The sequence below is a fragment of the Empidonax traillii genome, unplaced genomic scaffold (assembly GCF_003031625.1).
Source record: "Empidonax traillii isolate 1590-97213 ecotype Southwest subspecies unplaced genomic scaffold, ASM303162v1 scaffold355:size2308892, whole genome shotgun sequence".
Taxonomy (NCBI): domain Eukaryota; kingdom Metazoa; phylum Chordata; class Aves; order Passeriformes; family Tyrannidae; genus Empidonax; species Empidonax traillii.
The window spans coordinates 2,003,956-2,031,666 of NW_020955548.1; the positions used below are offsets into that span (position 1 = coordinate 2,003,956).

The window sequence follows — 27,711 nt, forward strand, 5'->3', positions numbered from 1 at the left end:
CGGCCGCAGCGCTGCTGATGGCGGTGTGGGCGGCGCTGCCGCCCGCCCGCGCTCCCGCCGTGCCGCTCCAGCGCCCCGCCACCTGCGCCACCGACCGCTACTTCGACAGCTCCCGCCTGGCCTGCGCGCCCTGCGGAGCCCACCAGCGGCAGAGCGCCGGCGGTGAGCGGGGGGGGAGGCGGCGCTGCCCGCGCCCAGGGCCACTCGGGGCTCCGCGCTGGATCCCACCCCCAGCAGCGGGAGGCGCAAAATCGGGGCTCAGGCTGTGGCTCAGTAGCCCTCCGGGGCGGGTCTGAAGGCAGCGGAAAGCGCCAGGATACCGCAAGGACCCAAGTGGCCGCAGCTGTGATGTGTCTGAGATACAGCCCAGGGAAACGGCTTTTCAAATAAAGCCTTTTTTAATAAAACCTTTTTTATTAATCTTTCTTTTCTCAGGCATTTGTATGGTTATGGGTATTTGCGTTTTCATCGGTAAAATCCCACAGAGTCCTGAAATTATGTTCTTGAACATTTCGGTAACTTAAAACTTGTCAGAGGTTGAATGTCGGAGTTGAATATAAGTGTCCGAGATCCTCAGGCTGTGCCCATGCTGGTCCAAGTCCCACACGGGAGCTTGGAGCAGATACAACACACCGTGACAGGACTAGATGGAAAATCCAGATGGTCAGTCGCTTTCTTTAGGGGATAAGATGGTTTGATAACAGTGGGAGGTCACTGTCATGTGTACAGGCACAAATTTGAGACTAAGACCCAGCAGCATCTCTCTTAAGAGCTGGTACCTCAGTGAGAGGCAGTGACGTGGATGGCTGTTTTCACAACTGTGTAAAAGGTGGTCACCTCTTCACCACCAACATGGCACCCCAAAGAGTAATCCCACAGTTTACTCACAGAAAAAAAAAATACTCTGTAATAATTTTCAGATCTGATAATGTGGGTCTCTAGATCCATATCTGCCTTTTAGGCTGAATCTTCCTCTAAAATTAAATCCTCTAAATCAGGGGCTTCAGGAAGATATAAATTCCAGGTGGAGGTCAAGGTTTTATTTTTTTCATGGAGCATCTGACTGGAGCAGTGTAGGTAGGTGAAGTTCAGTCTGCTCTTTGCATCTTGGCTGAATCCCGCTTGTGATTGATTGCACAAGTCTGCCCATACATTCCCTCTAAAGCTTATCACTGGATTCTGCCATCAAGCAACATGCCTACAAATTTAGGTATTGTCACAGTGAATGTCACAACTCAAGGCTCTTCACTGACGTAATCCTGTTGATCTTTTTTATAATTATGAGTAGTTCATCCCTTTGACAAATGTTTCTGTGCAACTGGTCTCATGAAGATGTACATTAAGGCTATTAAACTTTTCACAGAATTTTACGCTGTTTTTACATGCACAGTTCAACAAGCTCAAGTAATCATAAATGCAGTTTATTAGTACATACAATCAGTTTTGGCTTGTAGTATGTGTTTCAATGGTGAGAAGTCTGATAATGAGACTGAAAAGGTTTCTAAAAAAAATAAAACTGGAAATAAAACTGTATACAGACAAATAATGCTGGTGTGGTAGAGAGAATGGGCTGAGAAAGTCACTGTGGCAAGATTTAGATGGAGAGATTATATCTGTTTGGCTTTAAAAAAAAACCAAAACCACAAGTTTTGGGTTGCTGTTGCGCCCTGGTGGATCAGTCAGCCTTGTAAGACTTTCCCAGAACATCTGTGTACAAATTGTAATGTGGACATTTTTAAAAAGCAAGATGATTTTCATGCACATCTCACCAAGGTGTTTTATGTGTCTATCTAATAATCCATACTGATCTCTTGAGAACAACAGCAGTTCTTAGTATTCTGTAAAAAACAGGTTTATATAGATTAAAAGTGCATTTGCTTTATTTTTTTCAGGTACTTCCTGTGTATGTGAGCCAGGATACAGGATGGTTTCCAGTAATGGTGGGTTCTCTGTTACTTGTGAAAAATGCCCAGAAAATATGGTAGGTATTGAACTTTTCATGCTTTGCCATAATAATAATAATAATAATAATAATAATAATAATAATAATTTTTAATTTCATCCTGACTACAAGTTATTTTTCATTAATTTAAAATACTTTTGCATTACGGTCTTTGCTTGGGAATTTTAAAGACCGTACTTACAGGTATTTTTTTCAATTTAGAAGTATTTGTAGTATTTCATATATTTAATATGCAGTATTTTTTCTCAATATAGAAGTGTTTATTACTATGATTTTGTAGGCATTTTTTTGTTACAAATTTGACCCTGCAGATAAAATAAGAATATTTTAAATGTTAATTTCCCTCCACTGCTTTTTTCTTTCTGCTTTATGTTACATTATCCTTGCCCAGAAACCACAACTCTGTAGAATGGCAAAGATGGTTTTCAGTCATAGGTATCTCAGTTGATTATTTATACAAATCCTATTATTGTAACATTTAGGCTGTATCTTCGTAGCCCCAATACTTCTTTTTACTCCAAAATGTGCATTGTTTTTTCTTTTTCCAGTGTAGAACCTCTGTATCTCTTTTTAAACTTTCTACTTTTAATTAACTCTTGTCTTCACTAAAAGTTGTGAGCGAACAGGTTCAGAAAAGCTAAACTTTTTTTTTAGTCTGTTTCTGCAAAGGAGTTGCTTTTGCCAGATTTTTTAGCCTTTTTTTTAAGCTTCATGAATATTATCTGTGTTTTATCTGAATGCATTTCTGTAACTAATGTCTGGATAAGGCCAATTCTTCACAGACATTGGGTGATGTCTATATTTTTGAAAACTCTAATAGTTTTACATTTTATTTCAGAGTGGAGTTACTCAGGATGGGTGGAATTGTATTACTTGTCCTAAAGACCTGACTTTGGAAGGAAAATGTAAATGCCCCAATAATGAAATATTAGGTAAAAAATATATGCAAGTTACAAGATGATAGTGCTTGTTTTATATATTTGAGTTTACTAAGACATGCTCTTCTGTTAAATAAGAATGGAAATTTGAAATATGTTTACATATCTATTGTAAAAATTCAACATTCATCTTGATCTTAATTGTCATTCCTGAAAGACAACAGATAAATCTGTACCATTGCTCACTGCAGTAAAAACTATTATGTAAACGTTCCAAAAATGAACACTGATGTATCACTTCCTTTAAGCTCATTGGCACTGGATGGAGGCATTGAATTTGGAATAAAAACAATGTTATGAAGTATATAAAGCAGAAAGGAATTACATATAAGAGCTCTTGGGACCCCTGCTTTTCCTTATTTTCGAAGACATGGAATGGATGTAATTCTTTGAATAAGTATTTTAAATGTCCACTTTAGTTACATTTCTAACAGAGTATGTTGAAGAATCAGTGTTTTCCAGATCATTACTTTTAAATTTCCAAGGAATCTGAAAAACAATGAATACCAGTCTTCTCTCTTAAACTTCATGAGAGTTACAAAATACATTCTGAACTTTTAAAGTAAAATGTTGAGAGCAAAGCTGATTCTGTAATTTAACATGCAGGAAGAACATTAGTAATGTAATTTTTTTAAAACTTTATTTGGTTTCGGGTTTTTCTGTAATTAGATTTGAAATCTCTTGCTAAATGATTTAGTTGCTGCAAGATGCAGCTTTGAAACCTGAGATTTGTGACATTTGCACGAATCATTTCAGACGAAGTTTAGTTATTTTTTTTTCCCAGTAACTTTAAGCTTGACATTTGAATTTTTGCTTTGCAGTAATGGTCTGAAATTCGGTTCAGAATAAATAGCAAAGGAACAGAAAACCTACATATGAAATGTTGCCTTTCTCATTAAGACTAAACTGCATGTGCATAGCTATACACAATGCACTCATACACACATAGTGGATATTATTTACAAGTTGTGCTCTTGATTTTTTCAAAATAAACTCCATGAATTTATTGTAGATCTGCACACACTTTATTTTTTCACACTTTCTTAATCTGTGTGACATACTGTGCATCGTGCAATTTTATCATGGTTGCTTTTCCTTTCTACCAAAGTGGAAAGAAGCATCGATGGCATCTTGCTTAACAAAGCATTGTGCATACATTGTAATGGAAGTGAGCAGTCATTCTCTGCTTCAGATGCATCAGGAAGTAGGTGGGTGTTCTTTGCCTTTTGTGATGATAAATTTGAACCTGTCATGCTCTGTTTAAATGGAGTATTCTTGAGGAATACTCTGTATCTTAGGGATGACAGTTTTGAAGGCATTGAATTGGAAACCCTCAATGCCATATCAAACTCTGTTTTGTGCTCACTGAAGTCCTTTTATGACCAGCAGTTTGGTTTGTTTGTCTGGTTTTAGTGTGACTAAAAAGCAGGCTTTGGATTGGAAGCAGAAATAGAATTCTTACTTTGATAATTAACTATTGATTTGTTTTCTACTTCACTAATAGTAGAAACAAATAGGTAATAACTTTAGAATTTCAGAACTAGGGAAGCCTCTGACACCGTTATCAGGCATGCTGCGTAATCAACTTTCACTAAGTAGCAAACCTCATACTTAGGTGCATTTTAAGTGCATTCTTCATGTTTGTGATCCATAGGTGTGTAAGATGTGAAAAAACATTCATCCATGTAAGCAAGTCTTGTGACTGCAGCAGCCCAAACATTCTAGTAAGTAGAATTGTTATTATATTGAAGTTCAGAACGGAAAAGTTATTTTGACAAGTGTATAAATGTCTATTTATTTATTCTTTTATTTCTTTCAGACTGGGGGATTGTGTTTCTCTGCTCAGGAAAGTTTACCCCCAAAGGGAGTTGCAACTGTTCGTTTTGCACAGCTGGTAAATGTATTTAATTCTAAAATATTTTTAAGCTCTCTCATTGTTTACTTTCAGTAAATATTTTAAATTTCAATCCTGAAAAACAAAGGTAGTAGTTTGTTGTGGTGGTATTTTGTTGTCTGATTTGCATCAAGATAGAGTATAGGTATGGAGACCAGGCAAGCACTGTTCTAAGGGAGTAAGGTTTTAAAAATTCATGCCCTCTTGGAAACTGAAAAAGAGAAGTAATTTACATGACTGTAGTATCGAAACAAATAGCATGTGGTCTTTTGTATTAACTGTGTGCATTTAAAGCACACTCTTGTATCACAAAAAAGTGCTGAAGAGTTTTTATTACTATATAGAATGGGTATTTATGTAAAACATTTGAAAGAACCTATAAGGATTGAGCTTACATCTTCAGCTTAAAGCTTATACAAGAAAATGTACACATTTAAAGTTTGAGATTCTGTATGAAGATGCTGAACTCTTGAATTGGCTACTGAATGAAAATATGTTCTATTGAGAAGAATGAAGGTATTTTGGCTAATGAACTTTTGTTCATTAAGTGAGTGAAATCTTCTCACAGTTAGGACCATTGTCTGAATTCAGGACATGCTACATGGTTAAGAAATGTATTTTAGTTCCTAAATGAATGGATGTTAAAGGCTACTGCTTGAAAGAAAGTAAAAAGCAGTCTTCAGTTTTCCTGGTATCAAATAGTGGTCTTGCTTCCTGAAAATGTCATTTTGTAAGTAATATTATATTGAAAATATGTCTTTTTGGTGGCTTACAGTATTTATGAACACTGTTTAGTTCAAAATGTGAGCAGTTATAAAAAGCAGGTACTGAAATAATTAATTTGGCAAATTTGGTCCTGAGTTAAATTTACCAACTCAACATCTTACCCTTGAAATAGCTAGTACTTGCGTTGTGCAGTAAAGAAAACTTTTTTGTCCCTGAAATCCATATTGAAAGCTTAAATATTCCATTTTGTTCTGTATATTTTGTTTAATTTAGTGAAGTGAAAGAAATTACTGCATTATATTTGTGTTTTGAACTGATATCGTTTGATTGAGATATTTACAAAGGACAGAAACCTCTTAATAAAAAATAAGTAGCATCTTTTAGCTGATTAATTTTCTGGACTGTTACATTATAGATAAATTGTTGTGAACAAAGACAGTGAAAAAAATCCTTATTTACAGGGTATAACACTGACATCAGCATGGTTTCTGAAAAACCTCCAGTCCTCAGCCTTTGCCTGCTGGGTAAGTTTCATTAATGTTTGCAGTTTGCTTTTTTTATACAGAAGTGGAACCCTCTGTAAAAGCACAGGATTTTTGGAAGTTACCTTGCTTATTTTTAAATTATTTTATTTTGAGATAACAGTAGATAAGAAAGAATTATTTATACAGAATGTTTAGAAATATTGAGGGCAGTCAATGCAAGTCTACAGGGCTGGAATTTTCACAAGATGAATGGGGTTAAAGAAGAAATCCCACTTTAGTCAGCAGTATGTGAACTGTCACTGAGCATATCCAGGAAGGGATCACCCATAAAATTAACTTCTTACATATTCAATATTGATTGGCACCTGGTCTTTACCTCGTATTTGTCTTTTGGTTATTAATTTTGTTTTGTGATGTAGAAGGATCACCATAGAACCACCCTTTTTAGTTTTGCTTTGCTTTGTTCTGTGTATGCAAGTGTTATTTGCCATTATGTTGCTCTGGGTGACAGTAAACATGGGTGAAAGTGGGTGCAGCAAGAGAATCACAGGCACTTGTGACGGGCATATGCCTCTGCCTCTTTTTTACCAACTCTGTCATCACACATGCTCCTTTACCATATGTATTCCACTTCTCAAAATCATATTTTAACTTCCCGAGACCTGCTTTTTCTTCCAATCTGTCACATCCCAAGGGTTACCTGGCCTACAAGTCTCTGAAGATCACAATAGTGGATTTGCAGAATTCTGTAATACACAAGCACACAGAACCTTTATTTCCTACATTTCTTTATTAGAGATTACTACAAATAGCTACCAGTAAAGTGAGTATACTTATGATTAATAAAGCGAGTATAAGTGCATTCCAGTGGTAGCAGCAATCAGTAGTTGCAGCAAGCATATATTTCAATATTATAGGCTACTACAAAATGATCACTAGTAAAGCAGCAAATATGCTTAGGATCAATCAGCTATATGCATGGCTACGTATATATATTATTCAAAACAGTACCAGTACCATACTCACTAAACCACACCCAGGAGTGGGGCCTCAAAATTGATGACAGTGAAGTTTCACTTCAAAGATGATCCACTTCACAGGGTCTGGAATCAGCCAGGCATCCCCAGCCATGGTCTGACAACTTGCCTACGAGAGCTCATAGGAAAGTTTGTGTAGGGTACATTCTCTGTGTGTTAGAGAGATTGAAAAAGAGAAACCACTGACAGGGACAGATGTCACTCTCCATTTTGGGTAAAAAGTAAGTAATTTTTGTATCACAGAGACATAATGCAGCATAGGATAGCACCCAATAGATGGTGTTTTATATTCTCTCAGGCTAGTTTTTTGTTTTTTCCAGATGGTTTTTGTGCTCTTTCATCTACAACAGCCAATAGCATTTGCTAATTCCTATTCTTTTGGAATGTTTTCCCTCCTCTAGATTCTTTCTCATGCTTCCAGATGATAAGTTGCTGTTCCAATTCCTTGGGTTTGTGTTTATTGATGGTATCTCAAGAGGTCGCTGGGGTACCAGACACATTAGGTACCCACCTGCCCTTCTCAAGGATGTTTCAGATTCCCAGGCCTAGTTCCCTAGGCTGGCAGGTGTTCTCTCACTCAGTGTCTCACCAGACTCTTGTTCTGCATTTTCCCAGATCACCTTTGTGGCTGTTTCCATCATCATCTCATAAACACAGCTCTGAGATGTATTCTCCTCCTTGTCCCATTTTTATCCATCAACTGAGACTATCCTCATTGCTAACATAAGTTTGTCCTGTGTGTCCTCAGGCTGCTCAGCAACTCAGAGGTGCTGCCTGAATGTAATGTGCAGCTACTGATCTGACCCACACAGGGGGAGTAAGGAGGTGGCAAATTAGTACTAGTGCAGTGATCACTGCACAGAGATGCCAGGCATCACCTCTGCGTAGCAGTTAGCATTGGTTTGTTTGCCAAAACTGAACAAGGTATAGATACAACATAGTTTAGGAACAGCAGGATAGAAAAAGTACTAAAACTGAAAAGAAGATATTTGCAATACATGCAACTATAGTTGTCAATCTGAGCTCTTTGATGGAGTCATCTTTGTCATACAGCCTAAGTGGTATTAAACATTTTGATTCTTACTTTGTTTTCTAAAACATTTCTGTCACATCATCACATCATAGCTGATGCGACTAAAATAAACTGAAAAAGAGAGAGTATTGATTTTATGGTGCCATCTGCAGACCTATAAAAATATGATACCTGAATACATGGGAGAAAATACTAGGTGTTTACAAAACAAAATTCCTTTTAAGTGAAAACAAGAGTTTAGGAGTGGCTTCATAAAAATAACATTAATTTTATGATTGCCTGATGGAAAGGAGGGGTAATTAAATACTTTTGTATGTTCTTGTGTTTCTACACTGCAGTTGTACTCAAATGTAACAGCATGCCAAGCTCTTGGAAATATGTGTGTGATGAATATGAACTCATTGAGTTCTTCAAGTACAGATGCCTGTGGTTTGTTTCAATATATTTTTATCGGTACAGCAAGACTAGGCATTGTTCATTCAATAGCCTACTGGTAAGTTGCCTTTTCCATAATTTTAGTCTTTAATAGCATTTTATGGAAATTATCCTAAATGTTCTTTGATGAAAAATGTTATGTTTCTTTAGAGAAAACACTGTACTTATTTTCAGGAGGCATAATCTTCCCTGGCTATATTACGGTGATCAACCAGGATTAGCATCTCAAGTGCTTGAGAAAAATCATTTCCCTACAACTTTCAGTTTTAAAGGAAGAGATAAGGTAGGTTTTGGGTAATAGACATGGGGAAGCAGACATTAGAACAAGACATAATCACATAGAGAGGCTTAGATTTATTAAAGATGTAACTCTACTAAAGATATATTTTAGGCAGTCAGTGTAATAGAACTCATTGTGAGATCTTATGGAAGAAGAAGGCGATATTTATGTAAAATAATGTCAGTAAGGTGATTTTACTGACACACATTTGCTTTGCTTATGCTCTCATACCCACATTCTTTTAAGACCAAGATTTGTTGCCTGAGTGGTCTGACCGGAATCAACTGTGTGACGAGGAACAGAGGATGTCAGCGATTAAGTGCTCATTGTGTCCCCAAGATCCTGGGTTGGCAGCAATGGACTAGTAATTGGACAAATCTTTTATACCCCTTAGGAGTTACTAGTTGTTTTGGCACTGTCCTTTGCTTCAGTCTTCTTTACTTCAGTCTTCATAAATCTGAAGCAAAGTTGGGTTTTGTCTCTTTTCCTTGTTTGAAATACATTAATCCTTTTTTTCAGTTTTCCTGGTGAGATAATTGGAAAAAGAGAGGTATATGTGGTATGCTGTAACTTTGCTGTCACCTGCCTGGGATACCAAAGTGCAGGGTCTTTTGCTGACAATTTATCTGTGCCATGGTTTTATCACAACCCATTTCTTGGCTCTGTTGCTGGGAATAGTGTTATTCATCATTGTTAATCCTCTCTTTCCGTTGCTTCTGTTGTGTACACACACACTGCTCTCCCTACTTCATTTATACCAACTGTAATATTTGTTACAAATCTCTACAAGCTAATTTGTATCAGAGATGGGTTCAGTGTATTACTCCAGCCTTTTCCTCGGGGGGGGGAAAAGAAAAAAAAAGAAAAACAACAACCAACAACAAAGAGGTGAGAAAAGCAAATCGTTTCAGTGTTAACAAAGCAATATATCCATCCGTAGGAGGGATGGACTGGTGCAAACAGATTGTTAACTGTCAGTTTTATGAAGGAATCAAATAGTAAATCAAACAGTAGTGTGATTTATTTTACAGATTCACTGTAAAAATAGAATAACTGGAATAGTTTATTCAAATTAAGCTAATCACAGAAGGTAAGTAATGCTAGTGATAACCTGTTTGTCAGTTATACTGCCAAATTTATCAAAAGTTTTCTTATTGACTCAAAAATAAAATCAGACTTTTGCAGCCCTATTCTAAAAGGCTGTGTTTTAAATTAAACAATGTTGCAATGCAGCAGTTCTTTTACAACTAAAATACTTGTTATTCTTCCTAACACTGAAAGTCCTGGAAGCCCTCAAGGTCCAGCATAGTATACATTAGAAATCTACATAGATTTTTTTATTAGTTTAGGGCATGTCTCCCTATGTAGAAGTTCCTTTGGAACTTCTTCCAGTGAAGCTGTGGAACTATGGTAAAGTATGGAGTTTTTTTGTAAAAGATAACTACCAAAACCAAGATTTAAAACAAAATCAAAGGGAAAAAAATGAAGGATTGTGCTGAAAGTTTCAGGAAGCATAAAACGATGAGACAGCAATCTCTAAAACATATATGTCCACTTTAGGGCCGTTTAATTGTTTCTTCATGTTTTTTTCATCATCAGGATGTAAAACTGCAATTTATTGCAGCCTCGTTTGATGCAGCAGGAAACTTTCTTAAATGGCAAAGTTTGGAAGGGGGCATCTTACAGGTATGTCTGATTTTAGTTATCTTTCCTTGATACCATAACATTCTGATTGCCTTTAGTAAAATTAATACAAAAGCCAAGAGTTTGGTTACTATGCTAATGACTGTTCATAACTATAGAGCTACATTAGGGAAAATAATTAATTCTTGATCAATGATCTCTACAAAATCAAAGGTATAAATTTATTAACTTTGCCTTCATCCATTGTACCAATATAAACTTTGTATATTGGAAAGCTCTGAAAAATAGCATTAGTCACTTAAAACCAACCATCTCTTTCTTCCTTTCAGCAGTTACCTGTGTGTGTAGTTTCTTATTAGATCTCTTTTGCTTGTTGAGAAAAGTGTATTTTTTTGCTCTCAGTCCACATATGTTTATAGATGATTCTATGAGTATGTCCCTATTGGATGTTGTCACCTGCTTGCACACATTATGGGGGTAACAAGCAAATCGGTGATTTTGTCACTGTTGAGAGAGGTAGGAAACCTGATCTACTAACCCATTTTCTTTCACTTCTCTTTGGATTTTTTGTTTGGTTATTTGTTTTGGTTTGAAACATAAAATGTACATTTTGGCCAACATTTGCCCATCTTTTTAATAGCAGAAAGTTACAAATACTTGCTGGGAGACTTTACATAGAAATGGGGAACACTGGTAGAAGATTGGCAGTACCCTTGAATACTCTGCCCTCAGATTTCAGTGGCACACGCGCAATTCTACTTCAGCAGTACCTTGCTGTAGAGATAACGTGTGAAAATTGCAAGTAAGCAGCAAGTAGAAAGTGCAGTAGTAAAATAGTTACCAGCAAGAGAAATGGGCAGCTGCAACACACACTACAGAGTAGAATTTGTTTAGCAGTCTAGTGGTGATCTAAGCACTCTCAGTATTTCCCTAGGCAGGCAACAATAGAAACACTAGCAAGAACAATTGGGAATTCTCTGTCCCTTTTTCTAGGCTCTTCATGTCACTCTTGGAACATGTCACTTCAAATGCTGCAGTGTCTGCAGAAGAGCAGCTGACATTCAGGATTTAAATAGTGACTGCTATTTCTTTTGTCACTGTCTCAGGATGAACTGTCTTGTGTCTGCCTCTCCAGTTTTAAGGAGAACTAGTGTCTGAGAGGACAGGTTACTAAGGCAATTATTATGCTTACAAAATTAAGCATTCTAAGGTAAATTTTAAGGTTCATTAGGGCATATTAATTTTCTTAGGCAAAGCATTTCATAGCTATCAAGAACCAATGGGAAAGGGATATCTTTTCCATTCAAAGCTTCATTTAATGTAATAGATTGTGTGTGATGATAAGGCATCACAGTGCTAAAGCAGTCTCAGTGCATAATTATAGCAATTCCCAGGATTTCAGTTTCACAGTAGCAGAATTGTGTTTCATCTAAATTTAGACTTGATTTTAAATGGCTATGCCATTCAATAAATGCCATGCTCATTTAGCTAGAATTTGGCCCGTTTTTCTAGATTCAGCTGAATCTGCGGTTCTTTGCAGAAAATATAAGTGTTATAGTAAAAAAAGGGAAAAAAATTCTGTTACTTGCTGTAACTTTAATCCTCTGATAATGCCAGCTTAAGAGAAATAGTGTAATATGAATGTGGACTCCTTTTCTTATGGGATTCTTGAATTTAGCAGAAGCCACTAATAAAGCTTGAGGCAGCACACAGTGCATGGAACATTCAGTCCCCAAAAAGATTATTTTTGCCTACTTGTGAATTCTGTCCACAGATTCAGTGGAACTTGAAAATGCTATGCTAAATCAACATTTTAAGAACACTAATATTATTGCAATAAATAATTCTGTTTACTTTTCAAAATATTCCTTCTAATAAAAAATAGAACAAAATATCTTTTATGAGAACTGTGAATACATAAAGTGCTTGAGTACCTGTAAATATTTTTCATGTGAGAAAATTATACTTTTCAATTGACTTAATTATAATTATGATTTGTTCAGCTTTGTCCTGATACAGAAACTAAATTGGATGCAGCTTATACGTTTGGAACAACTTACCAACAAAGTGTAAGTAAGATATAAAAAGCTATTCTAACTTTTGAATCAAGTTGCTTGATACATCATTAGTAATTCAGTGTATATTGAAGGACATCTGGAGTTTAGCCATAAGCTGCAACATGAACTTCTTTCTTGTGAAACTGGTGCTTATTTTAATTTTTCTTTGTTTTTGACTGAAATAAGTGGGGTTTTTTAAATTATTTAACTGTGCATCCCAAAACTTGTGTATTACATAGCATGATCAAAATAAATTAAACTGGCGTTTCTATTACTGAGGTTGCTGACTTAGGAGTGGAAGAACACAATGCATGAATTCTGGCAGTCATATACTTTGCATCATATCTTCTAATTTTCCTTTTACCACCTTTGGCCAGGTTTCATACAGAAAGAAGGCAAATCTCATCGTGCCATGCCTGTATATTATCCCTGTTAACTCTTTAATGCATGCCCTGATTTTAGTGAACTCGGTACAGAGGTTGAACACTGAACAGATGACTCATCAGAGGAAAGAGGTTCTTTAGTTGTCTCAACTATGGAAAAAAACTATTGGAGTTTTCACACCTTACTAAACAGCAGGAAAGAAAGAGGGGATAGAGCACTTGAGTTTATGTATACTTATATGCTAAATTCAGTCACCCACAGACATTGTTCTGCCAACAATAATGTATCAATTTTTGTTAAACTGGGAGATGGTAGTCTCTTTGGCAGGGGGTGGTGAAAGAAACATATTTATTTTTATAAAACTCCATATGTGTGCACAGCATCTCATACCTATATATTAATACTGTTTAGTAACTCATCTACATTCAGAACCATTCCCCACATTATGTGTTGCAGTGTAAAAATGCATAAACTCTGGCTGCTACTTGGGTAGTGTGAAAGTTCTGTAGGGTAATACAAAGCTTTAGTCTGTGAAATCCAAAGTGTTTACCAAATAACATTGACAGGTGTTAAATATTTTTATTCTTCCATATTGTTTAATGTTGTTTAACCCATATTTCAGTATTTCAGACAGAATGAAAACATTTTCTACTAGTCAAGTATGGTTTTATTTTTTCTGCTCTTTAAAATGTTACGTATTTGGTATATTGAGTCTGTAGAACCTAAATATTACTAACAGTTAATATTACTGGGTTTGAATATATACACCAATAAATAATAACTAACTGAGTATTGTTTAATGTAACTTTTTTCATGGGTTACAGTACTTTTTTTTTTCTTTCCTGCAGCTTTGCAGAAAACGTGTTTGACATGTTATATGAGTATTTAAAGACTGCCTGGTTGTTCATATATGCACCTACTTTCATATTTAATGTCTTCACACAATCACATCATGGTTGAGGTAGTCAGGGACCTCAGGAGGTCATCTTGTCCACTCCCCTGCTCAAGCAGGGCCACCTAGAGCAGGTTGCCCAATACCATGTTCAGATGTCTTTTGAATAGCTCCAAGGAGTGAGACTCCACAGCCTCAGTGGGTAACCTGTGTCAGTGCTTGGTCACCCTGACAGTGAAAAAGTGTTTTCTGTTGCTCAGAGGGAACCTCTGGGTTCAGTTTGTGCCCATTGCCTGGGCCCCTGAGTTGGGCTTCAGTTTTTGCCCATTGCCTCTGGTCCTGTCAGTGGGAAGTGCTGGAAAGAGCCTGGCTTTGTCTTGTACACCCTCCCTTCAGATATTTGTACACATTGATAAGATCTCCCCTGAGCTTTCTTATTCTGGCATAAGTCTCAGCTTTTCCTCATAGCAGAGATGCCTGCACTGGGCTGTATCAAGTAGCTCCATATCTCTCTTGTACTGATGAGCCCAGAACCAGATTCTGTACTCCATGACTTTAGCATTTATGTGTCTTGACTTTAGTGTTTATGCTGTTTCAAATTTTATGCCTGTGAAGTTTGCTAGGATATTTTTCCCCAATCTGTTGGAAAATGTTAAAATCTTCATTCTCCACATTAGTCATTCTAGTGAATTGCAATAATTTCTAAAAATTTTGAGTAAAATAATCAGTACTTTGTAATTACTTGCAAATAGCTGGAATGCCTTGCCTGTCAGAACTTCAGTAGAGTGTTTGACACTGTTTCCCTCAGCATTCTTATGGAGTAACTGGCTGTTCGTGACTTGGATAGGTGTACTCTTTGCTGGGTGAAAAACTGGCTCAATGGCTGGGCCCAGAGAGTGGTGGTGAATGGAACCAAATCGAGTTGGTGGCCAGGGCTTCCCCAGGATTCAGTATTTATTGATGATCTGGTTGAGGGGATCATGGGCACCCTCAGCAAGTTCACAGATGACACCATGTTGGATATGGGGTGTTGATCTGCTGCAGGGTTGGGAGGCTCTGCAGAGGGGTCTGGCAGGCTGAATCAGTGGGCTGAGGACAATGGTATGAGATTCAACAAGGCCAAGTGCCACATCCTTCATTTAGGTCACAACAACTCCATGCAGTGCTCAGGCTTGGGGAAGAGTGGCTGGAAAATTGTCTGTCAGAAAAGAAGATGTTTGACAGCTGGATGAACATGAGCCAGCAGTGTGTTTAAGAACCCAACTTTTTAGAGAAACAGAAATTTCTTATCTTTGAAGTCTGAAGAAGTAACTGCACTTTGGCCACAACAACCCCATGCAGAGCTACAGGCTGGGGACAGAGTGGCTGGAGAGCAGCCAGGCAGAAAGGGACCTGGGAGTTTGGATTGACAGGAAGCTGAACATGAGCCAGCAATGTGCCCAGGTGGCCAAGAAGGCCAATGGCATCCTAGCGTGTATCAGGAATATTGCAGCCAGCAGGACGAGGGCAGTGATTGTCCCCCTGTACTCAGCACTGGTGAGGCTGCACCTCGAGTGCTGTGTCCAGTTCTGGGCCCCTCGTTACAAGAAAGACATTGTGGTATTGGAGCAAGTCCAGAGAAGGGCAAGGAAGCTGGTGAAGGGTCTGGAGCACAAGTGTAATGAGGAACAGTTGAGGGAACTGGGTTGTTTAGCCTGGAGAGAGGAAGGCTCAGGGGAGACCTTGATGATTCTATGATTCTGTCTTCTGTGAAAAAGTGGGACAGATTCCACAATAATTTTGTAGGGAATAAATCTGCAACTCAATGAAATAATTAAATTTCTAAAGTGATCTTTTTATTTTGACATTTTTTCTTGTAGTGCAAAATTTCAGTTTCCAAGATTTTATTGGATTTTCCTAATCCAATCTTTTATGACCTGTTTCTTGAATATAATGGCGACAATGGACAACAGCATCTTTGGGCCGTGCCAGTTTTAAATTTGAATCTTCAATACAATGAAAAGTTTGTTAATCAAGGTAAGACTGTCACAGTAAAATTTCTTTGAATTTAAGTAATCTGAATAACTTTAAATTGAAATAATTTATATTCATTACTCTTACTAAGTTGTTTTAAAGATACCACAGCACACCACAACTTGTTTCCATTTAAAGAATTTAATATTTTGTGGGCAAGTTCTGATAGTTTAAGTGCAAGCTTTGGTTGTATGCAGTGTTCCCATCATTACTCTGCACAAATAAAGTAATCTCATTTCATGATGTATTTGTGTAAGTTGAAAATAAACAATTTTATATCCTCAATAGTACTGTGTGTTATACAGTTATATGTGTCGTTTCTAGTAGATTTCTTTTTTTTGTGTTGAATTATCTGTGTGAAACTGTCATGTTTTTTTCAAAGGCAGTAATATGAACAACTGGCTTTTGACTCGTCGATTTTTTTTGGTGGACACGCTTAGTGGAAAAGAGACTGACTTGGGAAAACCACCAAGGGTAATTCGGATTGCTAGCGAAATAGAAATAAGGTGAGTCGTTCATATAATATATAGTACATAGAAAATAAAGCCAATATTGCACAGTCTGCATTTTATTGTCTCAAAAGAAAGTTTGTTTATTATGTTGTTTCTAATATGTCTAATATATAATATGTGCTTTTTTCTCCATTGCTTACATGAAAATGGCATGAATTTCCATAGACAGTTCTGATAAATGAGTGAGAAACATTGACTTGTGGGAGTTTAATTTACCGTGATTACCTTCCAGATATCCTTCCATGGATCAGACCATGTTAGCAGGCGTTCAATCACCTCTTAAAAACAAGCAGGTGTCATCTGGAAAGACCTAAAAATTCTGCTAATTCTTTTTCAATGTGTGCTTTCCTGACTATACAAGGATGTTATTCATACTCTATATTCTTTTTTGCAGTATTTTTACAAGCTGTTGCCTGTTCTGTTATATAGTCCAGAACAGGCTTGTAGGCATTTGACTGAAGATGTGAGACTGCATGGTAGGGTCATTACTGATAGTTAATCTAAGATGGAATATATTTTGAAAGAAACTTTTTTTTCTTCTTTATGTGAAGTAATGTCTTCTGAGATGACTGCCAAGAAATTGGTATCTTCCTTTTCGTTCAGCTCTCCTTCAATTTACCAGTTAAACAGTTGCTGAGTAGCAGTGAGTACTGATCCATAAAAGTAACAATCTTCTCAGAGTCACAGGAAATGCCAGGTTGAAAGGGACCCACAGGATCATCAAGTCCAACTCCCGGCCCTGCACAGGATCATCCCCAAGAGATTAATTTAATATACTGACTCCATTTCCTGAGTATTACATATTACATTATTTCAAAAGATAAGGTTTAGTTTATGTATCTTAGAAGAACACCCTTCCATCCCCTTCAAGAAAAGGATAATGCCAGAAATTCAAAATACACATAAGAAAAGTCAATCTGTAAGGTTTTGAGAAAAGTTACTTTTTGGAATTGGCTTCAGTTGCAGCTGTCCCAATGTCAGCGGGCAGGTAAAGATTAATTCAGGTATTTTCTTGCAAATAATCCTTCCTAGCTTTTTCTTTTTATGTATTTGTGTACATGCCTTTGTACACTCCAGTTGCTTTTAAAATGTGAAGTGCATGCCAGTGGGTTTGAAACTCACATTTTATTGATCAGGTTGTTCTGTTCTCTTAATATTTTGTTATTAGTGTAAGTTTCAATGAATGCTTTCCAAGCACTCATTCATTTAATCATACTCTGTATTTCTGCAGTATTCGTCTGGTATCCCACATGCAGAAAGGAACTATATACCCTCCTCTAATTACTATTGCTTACACGGATGTGCTTGTCCAAAACCCTGAAACCCAGAGTGTGATGGTGAGATCTTTGTGTTATCTTAATCAAACTGATTTGGTAATCATACTTTTAGATCTGTTGGAATTCCAGTTTTCCAGTTGAGTGAACATTTTGGTGCAGTTTCTAATTCTGCTTGTAAGTTTTCACTGAAACTTAAACCTTTTAAAATAAAGTGGTTAAAATGATTCGCATTTTTATTTATATTGAGTCTTTTTTAACTTAAAATAATTAGAATTTGAACTTGGTTGTATAATGCTGAATTAGGCTACAGTTCAAATAAAATTATATGCACAGAAAATAACAGGAAAAGTATTCTTTATGCGTATGTTTTCGAAAAGCCTGTGGAGGAAAAAGACTCCAAAGATCAAAAAATTTTCTTTAATATTTTTTTTTATTTAAAAAATTTAAAAAACTCTAAGGCATCAGTACACTGAAAGCAACCATTTATGCAAAGAAATGAGTTTTTATTTAAAGCAATGCGCTAAGAGGAAGTTGTTATGACACAAACATTTCAGGTCACCTGTAGTTTACGTTAAAATAAAAGTGTGAAAACAACCACTGTCTGTAGTGGTTGTAGCATTTCAGAATTTCTGTGCATATTTACTTTTTGCATCTTAATGTTCAGGTTTCATTCTCAGTCAGTTATGAGATGGATCAGTCAGAGGCTCGGATTCAGACTGATGTAAGTTGCAATTCCCTTTAATTTGTTGATTTAATGAATGATTAACTTCTGTTTTGTGCTTTTTAAAAAATATCTGCAAATAATTTTTCATTATTTTCAGGTCGCATTGGGTGTGTTGGGTGGGCTCGCAGTGTTGTGGTCCCTTCTCAAGACTGCAGGCTGGAAGAGGCGTACAGGAAGCTCTATAATTGACTTGCAGGTATAAACGGCTGGCAACCAAAAAGGGGACATTTCTTCCCCCCCCTTTAATGAGACCTTGCTATCATTCCCTGTGATTATTAGTATTCTGTTTCTTAAGCTAACTGAAATAATTTCTAGCCTAGCTAGCTGAAATAATTTCTAGCCGGTGCACTGGAGTTAGGTTCACTTCAGAAAGTAGGTTTTACATTTCTTTGATTCTGATATCGTCATTCAGGATATACTGTTGGCAAAAATAAAAGTATTAACAGAGCTATTCTGATCAGTTGAGTGGACTTAGTTTTCAGATTAATTCTTCTCTGAACAAAGATTAGCATTTAGGAGTTTCAGACAGTGAATATACCATAAATATATGACTACAATAGAAAAGCTTCGTTCAAGACTCCTTTTCAGTATTAGAGTTTCCTATGTGAGCTGCATAACATTCTATATGAATGTATATATTCATTACTTAATTATTACTTAATTATTATTTTAAAAACTACTTAATTTACAGATCTCTACAGTGTTTTTTTATAATTGCAGACAGTTTTCAAGTTCTTACTGTTTTATGCTGGAGACCTTGCCAATGTTTTCTTCATCATCACAGTGGGCACAGGGATTTATTGGCTTGTATTCTTCAAAGTAAGTGTTTTTCTGGATTTGAGTGGTATGAAAATCTATTAATATTACATATATTTTTACATTAAGATTAATTTTCTTTTTTTTTTTTTTTCCTTTCTGGTCAGACTATTGAGGCAAGTTCTATATCATATTCTGCTTTGTGTGCTTAAATTTTGTGTTCACCTGTTTCTTTTCCTTAGGATTCATTGTACTTGCAGTCTGCTAATAGTCACTTAAAATATTTTACACATTCAAAATGATTGCACATTAAATACTGATTTTTTCTGCAAAAGCTTACTCACTTTTAAGCATTTACTGTGTTTTTACATATGCCATGTGCAGTGTTTCAATGTAACTTCTCAATTATAGGCTCAGCAGTTTGTCTCTGTCCTTTTACCACTTCCATCTCAAGAAGAAGATTTTGTTACATACATAGCATGTGCATTTAGTTTAAAGGTAAATATTTTTTCCTCACCATTAAATACATGTTAACATACTTCTGTATATTTTAAGTAAGCTTGTTTTTAAACATCTTGCAAAATTCATTTTGTTAGTGCATAGACATAAATAATTATGTTTTTGTAATAATTAAGTAATTTCTCTATAGAAATTTATTTTCTGGAGTTGTAATAGGGAAACAAATGTCTAAAGAAGATTGTCTATGAAAAATCATTCTTTCAAGGATAAAGGTCTAAAGAAACCCAAACAAAATAGCATCATGTCAAGAAGGAAGTGCTTTCTTTTGAAGCAGAATATAAATGCTGTCAGTTCCTGATTAAAAAGAAGATGGATTCAAATAATCATATTCAAATATTTAGAATTCAGAAATCATGTCTTCATGTGACATGAAAGTATTGTATTAGTTGTGGGTATTATATGGAATTCCATTGGAATTCATAATACAAGTTAATATGTTATGGGGAAACAGAGTTTTTTAGAATTTGTTACTTTGGTGTCTTTTGTTCATAATTTTGGACATTATCATGTGACTTATCATTGTTCCAAGCTTTTAACTTAAAAAAAAAAATCAGAAGTTGGTAATAAAGTTGCTGCCTTGAGTATAGTCAAGACATCACTTTTTATGTTTAATGAATGCAATGATTGTTTCTTCATCTTTCATGTTGTTGTTGTCCCTACTTGTTCTATTTCTCCTTTTTTTTTTTCTCCTTAGGCTCTGCAATTCTTACAGTTGCTGATTTCACAACTTACTGTAGATATTTTCTTTATTGATTGGGAAAGACCTAAAGGCAAAGTTCTTAAAGCAGTTGAAGGTAACTCGAACTATGCTTGTTTGTATAAACAGCTTTGATTAAGTTCTGGTATTACTCTCAAGTGTGAAATTTCTGAGCTTTATTTTATGTACTCTTTTTAGGTGAAGGTGTTATTAAAAGTGCTGCTGTACCTGTGAGCATATGGAGGACATATTTTGTAGCAAATGAATGGAATGAAATTCAGACAGTGAGGAAGATAAATCCCCTCTTTCAAGTGCTTGCAGTTCTTTTTTTTTTGGAGGTACTATAACTACTATTATGATTATTGTTGTTGTTTTTTATTTTTTATGATTCACAGCCAGAGTGTAACTTGGGAGTCTGGTTTTTAATTCTTGCATTCCCTGAGGTAATAGTGGATCACCTTCAAGTTCACTTGAAAACATGTAACTTTGTGAAATAATTAGTTTAATGCATTTTTTTGTTTTATATGTATGAATAGGTCATTGCAATATTTCACTAAGGAAGACTTAAAAAAACCCCCAACCTTTAAATGCCCTAAACACCCTTGTTAGTTTTATTTGGTTGGGTTTTTTTTTTTAAGGTAATGAGTTACCCTAAATGACTTAAGAGACTGATAAATCTGTGTACACACTCAATTCTTTATTTGCCTACTAGCTCCCTCCTATCACAGTTTACAGCTTTATTTCTGGTTTTCTTCCTGCTTGTTTGCTATGGTGCCCTTTAAAAATGCAGGAAATGAAATGTGCCAGCTCTGCTCCTGATGGCAGTATGCCTTCAGTTACAGCTTCAGGGTATGTGAGAAATTGTGCTTTACCTTTTAAAAAACATTTGGGTTTGTTTCTCCTGTAGTTTAGTAATTACTTCTATTTTTGGGAAGTATTCTTAAAGCATGTAGCATATAGTTGTTTATGTGAGGTTCTTCTATATATGTTTAATACTTTTAGTCAATTTTATACTTCTGTTTTTAAATTTTTCTTTTAAATTAAATGCAGTAAAAAACCCCAAACTTTCCTCATTCACTACATCAGCGTTTCTGCTGTTGGTACCTGCAGACAGGACCATCTTAGATGCCATCTTCCAAGAAAAGAATGGTAGAAAAGAGAGCATGTATTCTTACCGTGCTCTTTAACTACCTGAAGGGAGGTTGTAGTGAGGTGGGTGTCAGTCTCTTCTCCCAAGTAATCAGCAGTAGGACATAAGGAAATGACCATGAGGAAATAGTCAACCCTCCACAAGTATGTTTCTGGTGCAGCTTCAGTTTTGAATGATTTTCACCAGCTAAGTGTTTCAAGACATAGTGTTAGTCTCTCTTTTTTATTGTGGACTTTTTCCAGATTTTTTGTTTAAAATAGATTCAGCCATACAGATAGTTGAGAGAAATATATTTCTACTCAATAAAAACAAAAAAAAAAACTTTCTGACAGTTGCAAAACACATGAAAAATTTGTTTTAACACTGGAATATATAGGACCAAAGAGCTGAAATTTGACAGAAATAATATCCTTATGCAGTCTAACAGTAGAATCTTTTGGAGTTTTTCAGTAAAAAACAATGTTGACTTTTTGTGAGATTAAGCTGCATGTGTTTATAATTTATGTGTCAACACGTATATGTACAGTTTATGTTTTTAATGTTTCTCAGTAATGACACTGGATCACACAATTGAGCTTTATCGTAGTCAAACTGCTGCTATTCCCAGGTGCATTTTCCTGATTTTTTTCTTACTTCCTGCTATGATGGGAACAACAGGATCCTAATTAGTACTATTAATTTCCTCCTGTTGTTATATGGACCTTCTTACCTCTTCAGGTGGTAGGATTTTCAAACCTGGCCTTAATGGATGCTTCTTCCAGTCTTACAAGAAGCAGCGAGAGCTACGTAGCCCCTTGGAGCCGCATTTTAAGATTCGGTGTGTCTGTTGCACTCTGGATAGCCATTGCCATCCTACAGGTATGTGAAACACATGACACACTGAATTACCATTTTCAGACGGTTCTTGAAGCTGGAGTATCATACTGTTCTTGGAAGCTGGGACAATCATACTGTTTATCATAGCACTGGGTGTGTTCTTAATTTTTTGTTTAGTTGTTTTAGCATAGTACGCTATTTGGACTCAAAGTGAACTTTCTGAGCTAGAGACATCTTACTTCATAGTCACAATTGTAAACTTCTCAAAGATGTGAATTTAAGCAACTACTTTGTTTTGTTTTAAACAACTTTCAAGGATCTCACAAGTTCAAAATGAAAAGCAGGTTATTGCTACAACTTTACTTCTTAGAGGAAGTATGTTAAGCCCATTTCATAAAGCCCAATCCTTTTGACAGACTACAGAATTCTGTCATTTGTGGGTGTTAAACTGTAAAATTAATTGCATAATAAAGTCAAATCTGGTGAACTAATACAAGAAAATTTGGTTGATTTATTTCAGGTTATATTTTTTTCTGTGTTTTATGAAAGATTTGTTGAAGATAAGATAAGCCAATTTGTTGACTTGTGTTGCGTGAGCAATGTAAGTATTTCTTTGTGTCAGTTGTACAGTGGCATTTTAAATTGAATAATACATAAGATAGTTGTAAGAACATTAAATAATATTTATTTAGTTAATCAGATATTATTAGCTAACAGCCAAAGTCAATATTTCTTTCAGCTCACTTTCAGTTCAGTTGGTGAACTCTGCAAGATTTCAGTTAAACTTTAATTTGTAAAAGGTTCTGGAACCATAGGTTTTAATGTGTTCTTTTAGACCTGGGATTTTCAGTTTATTTTGTTGGGGTTTTTGTTTACTTGAATTGGCTACATATGCTCATACAAAATTCAGAAGTAACAAGTTATGACAGAAATTAGGTGTGGAACCATTTGCTGCCATTCTGTTGACTGGTTTGTATTTTAGTGCTTTTGTCTTTCAGGCACAGTTGTCTTGGTTTTATTTATTAATACATTTATGTTCAATTTCTGCTCCTTTCTCTATGAGGTTGTCACTCAACTGTTGAACTTCATGGTTGTCCCTCTTGAACAGTTATCACCTTTTCCATGTATTTTCACTTATATCTGAACTACTTCCTTTCCTTTTGTTTAAATATGGGTCTTGAGGCTTTGTACTGCAGGAATTCCTTTTTAACCAAAGAAGAGTGCTGTCAGAACTGACTGGATTAGCTTATTTGTCCCGAACGTTTTAATCAGCCTTTCCAGCTTTGGTTATTCACCTTCCATGAAACATCCATGTAGTGCCTGGGTTATAGAGAGTGTTAAGCTGGGGGTTTATGTGATATATAAGCACTGTATCATACTGAATGAAATTCTTTTAAATACAGTCCCCTAGGAGCTCAGCTGGAGTCATGCATATGTATTATGTATCACAGAAATAACTTCTGAATCAAAATAAAAACTAATAACTTTGGTTTGACTTTATGGCTCAGTGGAATTAAGTAATGATCCTTGCTGTTGATAAACTAAACTTGAAGCTGGTGTGTGTTTTAGTCACGTATAGATAAAACCGATCAGCAAAAGAGTTACTAAATATTTTTCTCCCATATTTATTTTGGTACCTACCTACTTTGTATTTGTAGAAGGGCTGGCTGGTCTGGCTGATCTTCACTGTGAATTCAAAAGTTCAAAAATAAAATGATAATTGTTAATTGAAGTATTCTTCTCTTCCCCCATCTCTTAGATTTCAGTGTTTCTCTTGTCACACAGCTGCTTTGGTTATTATATCCACGGTCGCTCAGTGCATGGGCACGCAGATACCAACATGGAAGAAATGAATATGAACCTAAAGAGAGAAGCAGTAAGTAAAAGTATTAAAGTTTACACCTGCTCTGGTTATTTATCTTACATAAAAACCCTCAGTCCTTTGCATTGTGAAACTGCAGCTGTACATTACATTGCACCAAGTCATGTTATGTGTTGGTGTGTAAATATATGACTCAATAGTTGTTTTAACTACCTGTTCACCTTCTTCACTATCTCCTCGTTACTTCTTCAGACTTCAAAGAAGTAAAATTCCTGTTTCTCTAAAAAGTCTTATTTCATGTATTTAAGAACCTTCTTTTTTAATATTCAAGTTTTTCATAAGATCATGGCCACATTCAAAAAGTTGCATGCCAAAAAGGTTTCATAAAGAGACAAATCTGAGAAACTCATAATAAAGAAACATCTACTCTACCAATAAATTCTTTTATTCTATCTCTTCTACTATGGTGATATAACTTCTTCTTTACAGAAATTAATTTGTATAAGTATTTTTTCGAGTTTGTCATATGTTGTGTCTGCTGCAAGATCAGGCAAATGTAAAATGTCTAATACATGTTCAGAGATTTTGCACTAAATGTCATGCCATCTTGCATCCTTTTAGTGACAACTAAGAAGAAAGTACCTTGGACAAAGGATATTGCTATTTTAGTAATAATTGGATAGAAAAAAGACCTAACCATTTGAAAATTAAATTTTAAACACTGAAATATAGAGTAGTCTTTTAGTAATGTTTTTGAGTTGTGTGTTCCAATAATTCTTTTTCCTAAGTGCTTATTTTTATATAATTTTGGGGAAAACAGCAGTTGTCAAATTTTTCAGTTTCTTGGAGTTTCTGACTTTTTTTTTCTATGTGACCCAGAAAACATAGGGAAAAAGTCAGGAATCCAAAACAAATAACCAAAAAAAGCAGGACAAGTATAGAAGAAAATAAAATAATAAACCTAAACAAAAGGTCTTCCAAGTGGATATCAGAAGAAGTATTAAAATATAATGAACTGAATACAGGTGAAAAGAGGAATATGACTTTGTGACAGCAGGGGTCAGGATTTTATGTCTTAAAAAAATCTTGCTGTACTAGAACCAAGAATGCAATGGATTCAAATATTTAGAGATATTAAGTACTATGGTATACAGGAAACAGGGGAAATGAAAAGCTTTTGACTTGTTTTGGGTCTATGAATGACACTGATAATGTTAATTTATAATTGCTTTAATTGTATAGGAAAATCTGTGCAGTCAGAGAGGTTTGTTACCGAACACAGATGGGCAGACGTTTCAGATTTCCATTTCAAGAAAAATGCGACTGCACTATGACTGGATTCATGAAACCCTAACAAGAGTAAGTGAGATACTGGTATTCTTTAAATGTTATTTAAAATATGTGATTTTTCTGCTGAAGTCATTGTCATGTTGTATTCCAGAAACGTGGTCCTGCAAGGCTTTTGGACTCGTCTTCAAATACCTTCGAACAAAGCACAAGGGCATACAACACCATGAACAAATTTCTCAGTTCTTTTATTGATCACGTATGTATATTGACATTACAATACTAAGGAAAATATAATTATACTAAGTAGAGACTAAAAATTGTAAATCTGAAAGACAGTAAGACTGCTCTTAAAAACAACAAACCTTTTTTTGTTATGTATTTATTTCTGTCTTGGAATAGACCAATGCTTTTTGTTCATTCATAAAGGTCTAAGTAGCTGTTCCTCACTTTGTAGAAAGCACTTTGTCTTTGAAATCATGAAACAAGAAGTATTGTTTTTCTTTTTCTTATAGGTTCATAAAGAAATGGATTATATTGTTAAAGATAAGTTGCTACTTGAACGGATTCTTGGCATGGAGTTCATGGAACCAATAGAGAAAAGTATTTTTTATAATGGTAAAAAGATTTGTGGTATTTGTACTATTTCGAGTATCTAGGTTTCTGTGTAGATTTGTTTCTCAGGGTTTACAATCTAAACTGGACTTTACAGCAGGAGGGATCATTAAATGACCCCCTGGGAGGGAGGTATTTAAGAGAAGTTCTTTACTTTACAGAAATCCTATTTATAATTTGCTGCTTATTTGTGAGGTTTTTTCTTTTAGGCGACTGAAAGGACACAGTTCATAATCATAAGCATTGATAGAAATATATTGTTTGTTGAGACTCTCATGGTTCCCAGAAGTTCAGATATAAAACAGGATTTCATAGCAGTAGGACATATGCAATTTTTAATGAAAATACACTGTTTCCAATCAAATTTGTATTGGACATTTTTCTGAAAAAGTAGTAAGAGGGGAAAGAATAAGTTCTCTATAATTGCTGAAGTGTTCTTTTGTAAAAGTGGTGCTTTTTGATAAGATAAAGAAGTGGATAAATGGTCTAGCGCTCTTTGGCTATGAAAAAGGTATTTTAAGCTTAAAAGACCCATTTTGGGGGGCACTGTTAACCAATAAATAAAGATAATGCTGAGCTCTGAACCTCCTTCTAAGTAAGGCTTTAAGCATATGTTTTCATTATTTTGTTGAGTTGGGGCCAGAGCTAACAGTTGCTAGAAATTTCAAGGACAAGACAGTTACATCTGCTTCTTGTTAAAAACTACCTTTTCAAACAATCTGAGATTCCAGGAGGGAATAGAGTTGTGTGTGGTACGCATTTTTTTCCTGTTGTTTTCCATCAGTATTACACCATTTTATAAGTGAAAAGGTTTGTGCTGTTTTTCAGTAGAAGGACACAATTAGCTCTATGTTTCCAGAGAATGCTATTAACTAGCTTTGGTTCTGACTTCCCTTTTTCTTACCAGCATGGACTGGTGAACTTCACAAGCTTGCAACTCACAGCAATAATCATTTTTTTAAAAATAATTTTTTTTTGTAGACGAAGGACACTCTTTCAGTGATGTTCTCTACTATGGAAATGAAACAACACTGCTCATTTTCGATATCCTGTTTTTCTCCGTTGTGGATCTGGCTTCCCAAAGTTTTGTTTTAGCAGCTATTCTGACATACTTGCAGCAAGAGGTAAATTTCAACTTAAGAACAAAGTAATATTTTTTAAATAGGGGTCACCTTGGCAATTCATGCAGTTAACTAGCTAATTAAAGCAGCAAGTCAGCAGTATGCAGTGACAGAAGATTACACTGAGAACTTACAAAATAGTTTTTGATTTTTTTTGTCAAATAGACTTGTTAGAAACTAATTTTGTTCACATGGCTGTCATGAATAAAGAGGTTACAAATAATTTTCAGTAGAAAATAGAAATATCTGTTAAAATTAATCACACATAATTCTATCATAATTTAGGGTGGAAAGGTAGTAGAAAATGTTTAAAAAATGCTGACGTTAAGCACCTAATTCACTCATATTATTTACAATTTAAAGATAATACAAAGTGATTATTTTATGTTTGATACTCTTTGAAACATACTCTTTCAAGTATTTCCTTGTTAATACATATTTTCTAAAATGTTCTTAGATATTTAGGTTTATCCGTTGTACACTTGGGCAGAAGAATTTGGCATCCAAAACCTTGGTGGATGAAAGATTTCTCATTTAATTAAGAAGATGAAAAACTTCATTGAGGAGTTAATTGTGGAAATTATGTCCATGATCGAAGCATCTCTGATCTGCAGATTAATTGTAGAGCACTTTT

The 27,711-nt window shown here is 35.5% G+C and overlaps 1 protein-coding gene across 1 annotated transcript; it reads left to right on the plus strand.

Annotated features, from left to right (window-relative positions):
• The first annotated feature begins 8 nt into the window (after positions 1-8).
• On the plus strand, positions 9-27,711 carry TMEM67 (transmembrane protein 67). The gene is made up of 28 exons (XM_027892533.1): positions 9-162; positions 1,893-1,981; positions 2,802-2,895; positions 4,010-4,109; positions 4,556-4,625; positions 4,721-4,795; positions 5,983-6,045; positions 8,415-8,569; positions 8,686-8,794; positions 10,391-10,477; positions 12,439-12,504; positions 15,628-15,784; positions 16,164-16,287; positions 17,525-17,630; positions 18,235-18,291; positions 18,392-18,490; positions 19,015-19,113; positions 19,462-19,548; positions 20,264-20,363; positions 20,465-20,604; positions 22,134-22,274; positions 22,753-22,833; positions 23,992-24,108; positions 25,297-25,413; positions 25,496-25,600; positions 25,857-25,959; positions 26,938-27,080; positions 27,535-27,711. The coding sequence occupies exons 1-28, from the start codon at positions 18-20 to the stop codon at positions 27,613-27,615; spliced, it is 2,910 nt and encodes a 969-aa protein (XP_027748334.1). The 5' UTR covers positions 9-17; the 3' UTR covers positions 27,616-27,711.